Below are 9,146 nucleotides of genomic sequence, written 5' to 3'. Positions count from 1 at the left end.
GAGAGAGAGAGAGAAAGAAGCAGGAGTTTACCTTTTACGACCACATAGAAGTGTATTCCAGGCACTGGTCAGAGCTGGATCAACATGCCAAGAAGCACCAGACCTCTGCGGACCAATAATGAGCCATCTAAATGGAGGTCGCTTATCTTTGTCCAAAACATCAAAGTAGTCCTCTTGAAATAGATAAGGTACACTGTAATCTTTCAACAAGCCAGGTTCAACCTCCCCGAACTGTTTAAGAAAGACGTCACTTCACACATCAAAAGAAGAAAAAGGAAATAATATGAAAATTAACAACCTTATCAAGTCTCAACCACACATAGAGACCAAGTGAGTACCTTGTGATCAAAGATATAAAGCGGATCCTCATCATGCTGAGCTTTCATATATGAAACATAGTCCTTGAATGTCATTGAAACTTTACGTGAGCTCCTTTGAGAAATCTTGAAAGCTGTATCTCCATAATTCTGCAATAAGTGGTCAAGTGTCCATGTACGCCTTGCAGGCCATGCATCAGCTAATCCAGCGAGCAAAACCTGAGAAAGTTTTCAGCGACAGTTTCTATGAACAACATAAAACACAAAACTATAGGTACCAGCATATTAGTAGCAATTAAAACTATCTAAAGTACAGGGCCAATCTATTAAGGAAATAGTACTGGTTCTGCCTTTGATCTGTTACTCACTTTCTAGTTTCTCAACATAAAGTAGTAGATTTTGACCGGAAAAAAATTTAAAATGTAAAATAAAAAAGAAATAACACAGTACTAAATCATGATATACGTCCTATAAAGCGCGTCATGTAAGAGCATTCTTCTTTCCCAACTGTATAATCCTTTTCCAGTACATGATTAAAGAGCGAAAATAGAAACTCAACATCTATTGTGTAAACTCAATCTGTATTATGTACTTAAACAATGAATCATTATCACTATACCGGTTTCTTCCCATCATAGTCACAAGAAAACTCTTCCACGGTAATCTTGTCCTTTCTTTCCACATTCCCATTGTCAAAAGAAAAACCATCCAATGTGGTATGACACCGGTATAATCTTCTGTACAAAAATAAAGAGTCGAATCCTGCACCAAGTACAGATTTTCAACATCACAAACAAAATAATCCACCACAACGAGAATGCTACTCCAAAAGGCATTGTATCCTTACCATCAAAACTCAGTGGTTTCCTGCCATCCTTGTCGCGTTCATACGGCACATTCTCCCTGCACGAAAAACCACAACAAAACAAGTTCATAATTTTTCTTTCAAATGAAAACCGCAACTCCGAAAAACTATTAAAAACTTAACCATAAGAATGAGACATACAAATGCAGCACCGTCTTCTTCCAGGAGCCTTTGTACTGGAGCGGACCATTAAGCGTGTTGAGGCATATACTCAGCCAGAGAGGCTCTTCATTGCAAAATATATACATCACACTGCATATATAAACACACATAAGAATCCGACATACTCAAAACTAAACCCTAATTTCACATTTCATATCCGAAAATTTCAAGATTCAGAAGAGAATTGAGGAGCTGACCTGCTAACGCAGGAGAGGCGAGCGACGTCGCGAGGAGAGAGCAGCTCCAAGACGGCGCAGATGAGCTCGTCGGGGAGGACCAGCAAGTTCCCGAGGGCATTGGGCCGGCGATCTCTGGGCCGGAACGGAGGGGCTTCGTAAATCTCCATCGGCGAAAATGTAAGATTGAAATTGAGAGAGAGAGAGAGTTGGAGTGAAGGAAGACGAGGAATACTAACGGCGGTTAAAGAGGCGGGCGATTGCCGCGTGCGACGTGTTTCGTGTGTGGCGCGGCTCTACCGTGTGCGCGTAACTCTCACGCGGATTCTATTTTCTTTTGGTGTCTTTTTCTTTATTTTTTTTTTTGGGCGGACCGTGGAGGCCGGGAATCGTTCGCGCTGTAAAAGCTGTGTGAGAGTCTTGAAGGATGGCGCGAATATATTTCTTTCGTTTTTTGGGACGTGATAGACAGTGTTTGTAAGTTTTGTAACGAAGTTGCACTTTCTCTATTTCCGAATTGTATAACCAGCTAGTTTTTTTGACTTGTATTTTGAATGGCGTCTTCCGATGAATTGTATAAACAGCTAGTTTTTCCGACCGTCTAACTCGCGTAATGTGACATTTGTAATTCAAGGTTACCAGAGGATATTTTTCGGTTTAAGCTAATGAGACTCAAGGAATACACGAGGTCGGAGCAACACCAAGGCCTTCCCTCGCGGCTTCGCCCCTTCAGCGCTCACAAGTTTTTCCTAGAAGTATTAGAAGTATTAGCTCTTAATAATGTACATCGTAGTTTTACAATTCTTTATATTTCACTTCGGATAAATGTTCTCAATCCAAAATTATGTAGTTATAACTTAATTTATTTAACGAATACCGCGCCGGGTCAAAAAAATTTCCTTTTCTTATTGTTTCTTGTCATGGCATTATCTAGTTAGTAGCTAGTTATTACCTATTCTTTTTCTATGGTCATTCTCGTTCCAATATGTAGACATTATGCATTTTGGCCTAAAAATTATATGGTGCCTGCACAATTGGGTTCATACACCTCACGAAACTGTTTGATCAAAGATGGAACCTATTCCATCAAAGTTAAACAAAAACCAACAGAATCCAACACGAAAATTCCATAAGCCGTTCCGGCTTTCCTTCCTGGTATCTTACTCGTTATCTTGATACTAAAACACCCTTGAAAAACCAAGTGATTAGATGCATGACCGACGTTAACAGCAACAAAACAACAAGTGTTGAACAAATTTCACTGGGCTAGATATATCATGATATGCAGCACCTGGTTCTGGCAGGACATCACATTAACATCACATATTAAAACCCCAAATGTACTACAGACGTTTCTTGATTCAGTCTTTCCATTAAGTTTCAAACCTCACTTCCAGTATGCAACACACAGAAGGTAAATAGAAACAACAGTGACATATTAACACAGTTACTAATACCTTACAAACAAAAAAAGGGAAAAAAGATATAACAAACACACGGCTTGACCCTTGAACCATTTTATAGACCTAATGAGGAAACAGATAGTTGGGACTTGATCCTTCGTCTCCTTAGGCGCTCGGCGATAATAAAAGCAAGCTCCAAAGATTGGGAGGCATTTAGCCTGGGGTCACAATGCGTATGATATCTCGAGCTGAGGTCGTCAAATGTCACAGTCCGTGACCCTCCTATGCATTCGGTCACATTTTGGCCTGTCATCTCAAGATGCACACCTCCTGGATGGCTTCCTTCTTGGTCGTGGACATCGAAAAATGCTCTGACCTCGGCCTGAACAGAGAGAAATAATAAATTTAAGAACTTCTAATGCAGGTGAGAGATTGCAAAGCAATATCCAACCAACCAAAGTAATCAAAATTTTGATTGGACTCATGGAAATCATTGTGCAAAAAGTAGTTCAAATTTTGATTTTTGCTAAATGAATATCAGATGACGCACAAAATAGGACTCCAAGTCAAATTTAAAACACACTCATGACTCACCAACCACATATTACTGTTCAAACATCTTCACCAATATATTATCTCCTTTGCCAGTCTCCCATTCAAAACTCATAAACTTCTCTCATATACCCTTGTAAACTATTCTACCGAACACTTCTAACAAGTTGTCCCTTTCTTACCTACTACACTGGGGCATTGACAAAAGATACAAAAGATACTTTGTTTCAAGCTACAGAATGCCCACCATACTGGACACTTGAGCTGGTTGCCCCACCTCAACAAACTTCTATGAACGTTCAACTTTGTTTCTGGTTTACTGGATAATGATCAGAAAACTGGTGTTTCTAGTGATTTTGGCACTGATTGGTGACAGTGATTAAATAACTAAAGAGAAATATGCCATTCTGTTCTAAATATGTATTTTACCCATGGGATGTAATGAAAGCTAATGCTGTATTTTCAAAGATGAATGCCAATGCTAAAATAAGGAAAGCACAATAAGTCTAACTATAAGCCACTAGTAACCAAAAACAAGAAACAATGTGCCCGCACAATCAATTCTATATGGATTCGCATGACTATTAAGTTTGCTAGTTTCTACAACATTTACTACTTAGATTCGTATGTTGCATGGATGCAATACATATTATTTTCACAAATAAATCTCTTTCCTACTTTACCCCCTTGTCCATAATACGTGGTTTAATTCTTGCTTTATTTAAAATTTGTAGTATTAAGAAACAATTACCGACTTATGATTTGATATCCAACAACCCATATCCAACCTATGTGAGACCAATGGACCTAAGTAGCTGAAAAATGAAAAAAGGGTATGAGATAAGAACTATACCATTATGGCATCAAAAGGGCGTGTCTTGAGACCACATGGAGCCTTGATGGTGTTTCCATGCATAGGGTCGCTGACCCATGTGACAATCTGTCCTGCCCTACGGACTGCTCTTATAAGATGAGGAAGTTTCACTCTCATGTTCTCAGCTCCCATTCTAGTGATTATTGTTATCCTCCCGGCTTTATTTTGAGGATTCAAAATCTCTATAAGCTTAACAAGCTCATTGGGATCCATCTTATCACTCACCTGCATCACAAAGAATGATCTTATATTAGTCTCCACCACCACATTTAACTTCCATAAAATTGTCATGAACAATTAAGAACAAAAATATGGATGTCATATATGATTTGAGAGTTGGACTAATAAATGATTCATTTCAGTTTCGTTTATTACAAAGTTGAAAGTAATAAAAGATCCATCACCCCATTTCAAGATAGCAATAGCAATATTAAGTATTTCTGACCAAAAACATCTTCAAAACAAATTGCATATTGCATTAGATTTTCATAACATGTGGTTCATCCGTTTCTTATTTTCTTGGAGAAAAAAAGGAACAAGCATATGGATCAGACTAAACTCAAATTACCTTGATTCCAAGGGGGTTAGCAACACCTCTAAGGAACTCAATATGGGCGCCATCCAGTTGCCTGGTTCGCTCACCAACCCAAAGCATATGGGCAGAGCAATCATAGTAGAGCCCAGAAGTTGAGTCCAACCTAGTGAGCGACTGCTCATAAGGCAAGAGCAAGCACTCATGGGATGTCCAGAACTCGGTGGTTGTCATAATAGGATGGTCAACTGTGAGTCCAGCTGCAGTCATGAATCCAAGAGCCTCATCAACCCGGTGAGCAAGTTCCCGGTACCTGCCATTCCAAGATCACAGTAAACTTGTTATGAGGTAATCTGGTAGCAAGCATAACCAAATTGAACCTCGTACTTTGCTACATTTCAAATATTGATTTGGTTTTCTAAATGATACGAAATGTTACTTCACATGATGAACATGTTATTCCCTGATACAGTAATACCTAACAAAATTTAACCAATTTCTGCTGAAAATTAACAGATTCTTCCCCTGATTCTATTATAAGCCCACCAATTTGCTTAAAATAACATCAATCTGGTTCTTCAGATGATACTATCAGGCACCAACTTGGATGAGTTGTTACGACCACAAAAGAAAAAGTGACTATGGATTTTTAGGAAGAACAGATCAAAATACCATATCAATGATATTTGGCATGCATCACTATCCATCCAAGCCACTAAATAGAATAAACAGTGGTCCCAAAATTCATCAACAATCACATGAAACATATAAAGAAAAAGCGAAACGGGTCTTTAAGCATAAAAATGGAGAATATGCTCAGAAATTGCACAACAAAACAAACAGGCAAGACAACGACCATGACTAAGAATACACAACTAGATCAATCTCTGACCCACTAAAAAATCTAAATTTACCAAATCTTTCACCTAGTTCTTGTCAGATCATTTCTCAAAACCTTAACACTAATCCATTATAGTAAAAAATGAAAAGTTACCTATCTCCCTGTTCGCTCTGCTCTGTGAAATCCAAGTTCCACTGGGTGACCCTCTGCATAGCCGCATACCCACCAGTTGCGAAAGCCCTGAGAAGATTGAGAGTCGCCGCAGATTGACAGTAGGCTCTGATCAATCTCTCAGGGTCCGGAGTCCTTGACTTCGAATCAAACGCGTCTCCGTTCACATTGTCTCCTCTGTAACTCGGCAGCTTGACACCGTCCTTCTCCTCAAACGGGTCGGATCTCGGCTTCGCAAACTGACCCGCCATCCTTCCCACCTAATACAAATAATAAACTCCACAGTTTCAATACCCAAAATTCTACATCAATGAAAAATTAAAACCCGAGTGCAATTTTGTGACCTTAATTACTGGCATTTGGCCTCCGAACATCAAAACAGCGCCCATCTGGAGCAGAATCCTGAAAGTGTCACGAATATTGTTGGCATTGAACTCCTTGAAGCTCTCCGCACAATCCCCGCCCTGAAGAAGAAACGCGTTTCCCATGGCGGCCTCAGCCAGACGCTCCTCTAGGCTCCGAGCCTCGCCGGCGAACACAATCGGCGGGAAGGAGTCCAGCGTCTGGAGCACCGACTCCAGATCCTCCTTATTCGGGTACTCCGGCAATTGCAGCGCCTTCTTGGATTTCCACGAGTCCACGCTCCATTTCGCCGGCACCGCATTCCGGCTTGTCGTGGAGCCATTAGACGCCGCAGTTGACGGTGACGCTGGCACCGGCGTCACCGTCTGCTGCTTCGTCGACACAGCTGGGTTCTTGGCGGGGTCGGCTGCGTGGACGGCGACGATGCTGGGTCTGCCGGGAAGAGAAGGTTGGTGAGTTCCGGAGGACAAGAATGAAGATTTTGCCGAAATGATTGAACTGGTAGAAGTAAGAGCCATTATTAGCGACTTGTTCTAGATTTTGGTTTCAGGGACGGAATGAGATTGGGGGATAGAATCTCAGAGGGTACCAGAGACGAGAAGGGAGGTTTTATAGAGACGCGGTGGTGGGTAGTTGAGAAATTTTGACACCAGCGAGAGACTGACAGAGAAAGCTTTTATTCAACAAAGGAAAAGAGAGACAGAGCTGTAGGGTCAGTTTCGAGGATTTGATGGGTTTGAAGGGGTGGTTTTGGAATTTAAGAGCGTTCAACAATTCCAGGTTAAAGTCAATTGCACTCAATTGCTTGGGTCGAAGTAGGTGGAGGAAGATCACAAGCCGCTGGGCAAGCGGCAAGCCGAGCCGGGTTTCATAAGGTTTTTCTTTTAAAATATTGATTTTAGGATTACATATATTAGTTCGGTCCGAATCCGATTAGGTCTTCTTATGGATTGGCAAGAAGTAATACAAAAATGATTGTGATTTTTAATACTAGAGTCTTTAATCACGTTTTATTAAGAGAAATAATGCAAATAAAATAAAATTTCAGAAGTTAGACTAAACATTGTCTGTCTTTAATACATAATAAATAGTTTACAACAGTGAAATGTCGTATAACTATCGTTACGCTGGTACGGGCAAATGTGACATATCAACTAAGAAGATTAAAGATTATGTTGTACCTTGTACGAACACAACATTGTGTAACTAAATAAAACATGTGCAAAATCCTCATGCACCATTTCTCCTTAACCATCACGATGACATTTTTACATTTAACGTCCATTAATAGAAATCTTTTGGGCTCGAGTTTGTGAGTGACATTGATCGTTCGAGTCACTCGGCTCACCTTGATGTATCATCTTCTTGATAATTAGAGTCCTTACTCTAAAAATTATATTTTTATTTCTAAATAATAATGACAATTATTACTTTTTATTTTTTCTAAAAAATACTTTAAATGAATAAGAGGTTGTTGAGAGAACCAGACAAGCTTCCGAGTTCCGAGCCAAGCCGAAAGAAATTAGAGAAGGAAGATTATGTCCAAGTCACCCACCAACCTTGTTCCACTTCGTGCGCCACCCTCCCCTCCTCTCTCTCCTAACCCCAATTGCCCTCCATTACATGTCACGTGCCCTGCTACTTGGCAGCAGCATGACGTGGCACATTCCCTGGTTTCTCGCGCAAGACTGCAAGGGGATGTTTGGTACCCAGGACTATGTAACATGGGCTTATTTTTTATAAAAGTCCTAGCTTTCTCAAGTCCCACTTAAATCTTAATAAAACCTGTCCGGTGTTTGGTGTTGTGCTAGACTGGAGAAGAATGAAATGTTTTTACAGAAGAACGATGGCCTACGCAGAGATCCAAACCTAGAACTCCGTTGTGAGATCACCACCGGCCATCGCACATATCCAATTTCATCAGTCTCGCATTCGCCGACGTTCGTCTAGTCTTGATCGATCAGTATGGAGAGAGAATCGAACGCCGAAAATCTCGCGATCTCCGGCAATACTCAACAAGATCCGGCGGCTTAGGCGATGTTTTAAGGTGCATGAGGTATGAAATTTGATGTATTCATCCAGTGGCGTAGCCAGATACCACAAGTAGAAGGGTCAAGAGTTTAAACAATAATACCTCACAAAATAAAAATATAATTTTTATTGAATAATATAAAAACTTATAAATCATTAGAATACTTTGAAAACAAAAGCTAAATAAAATAACAAATCTCCCTAAAGTAATTATAATTGTCCTCGACGATTGCTCATATTTTGAAATTTTAGAGGAGCTTCAGATGGAGTCGACTGTTCTGCTGCTTTTATCTTACGATACTTTTCAAATAAAACTAAAACATCTATAATTGCAAGTTTTTAATTATGAAGGTTGTCGACGACAGAGAAAATTATTGAAGGATAACAAAAAGAAACACGTAAAGAAGCGACTAAAACTGTTTATATAGAGGTGCACGAGAAATCAATCACAATAATTGATTGATTAGGAAAACATATTAATTAAAAAGACAAAAAAAAAAGACTAGGAATATGTTTTAATTGTAATATTAAAGGGAGATGCAATCAATCATTGATTCGGATTAGAAACCTATATTAAAAAAAATAAGAGAACCACACGTAACAAACACACGTGAGGAGTTGAACACTCCTCTGTCCAAATTGATTGTTGTAAATTAATATTTTATATGCCAAATTTTTCTTTAAATTAGTTAGAAGGGTCAAAATAGTGTCAACATCACATTTCAACTGACAAATTAGATAACAATATGACTTAATAAAAAAATGTGAGGGAGGTCACCTGAACCCCTTGACCCCCCCTTCCTACCGTCCCTGNTCCCTTGCCGAGTTGCGGCCACAACTGAAACATATATCTACTGTT

The 9,146-nt window shown here is 39.7% G+C and overlaps 2 protein-coding genes across 2 annotated transcripts in view; both read right to left on the bottom strand.

Annotated features, from left to right (window-relative positions):
* The window catches only part of LOC101295237 (F-box protein At1g78280-like), an 11,640-nt gene extending 9,950 nt beyond the window's left edge, over positions 1-1,690 (bottom strand). The window contains exons 1-6 of the mRNA XM_004301278.1: positions 1,542-1,690; positions 1,320-1,358; positions 1,165-1,220; positions 937-1,079; positions 339-536; positions 32-231 (exon numbers count right to left, since the gene is read on the bottom strand). Coding sequence (XP_004301326.1) covers positions 32-231; positions 339-536; positions 937-1,079; positions 1,165-1,220; positions 1,320-1,358; positions 1,542-1,690 — 785 coding nt within the window. The remainder of the gene's footprint in view (positions 1-31; positions 232-338; positions 537-936; positions 1,080-1,164; positions 1,221-1,319; positions 1,359-1,541) is intronic.
* A 1,081-nt stretch (positions 1,691-2,771) lies between these two features.
* Positions 2,772-6,878, bottom strand: LOC101299003 (phospho-2-dehydro-3-deoxyheptonate aldolase 2, chloroplastic-like). Its single transcript, XM_004299611.1, has 5 exons — positions 6,238-6,878; positions 5,876-6,153; positions 4,918-5,194; positions 4,329-4,574; positions 2,772-3,305 (listed from the first exon to the last, which is right to left on the bottom strand). Exons 1-5 carry the CDS (start codon positions 6,772-6,774, stop codon positions 3,039-3,041), a joined length of 1,605 nt encoding a protein of 534 aa, XP_004299659.1. The 5' UTR covers positions 6,775-6,878; the 3' UTR covers positions 2,772-3,038.
* Between the last annotated feature and the right edge of the window lie 2,268 nt (positions 6,879-9,146).

This window comes from Fragaria vesca, linkage group LG5 (assembly GCF_000184155.1).
Source record: "Fragaria vesca subsp. vesca linkage group LG5, FraVesHawaii_1.0, whole genome shotgun sequence".
Taxonomy (NCBI): domain Eukaryota; kingdom Viridiplantae; phylum Streptophyta; class Magnoliopsida; order Rosales; family Rosaceae; genus Fragaria; species Fragaria vesca.
The sequence above is the reverse complement of the archived record's forward strand: the minus strand, read 5'-3'. Positions and strand labels throughout refer to the sequence as shown.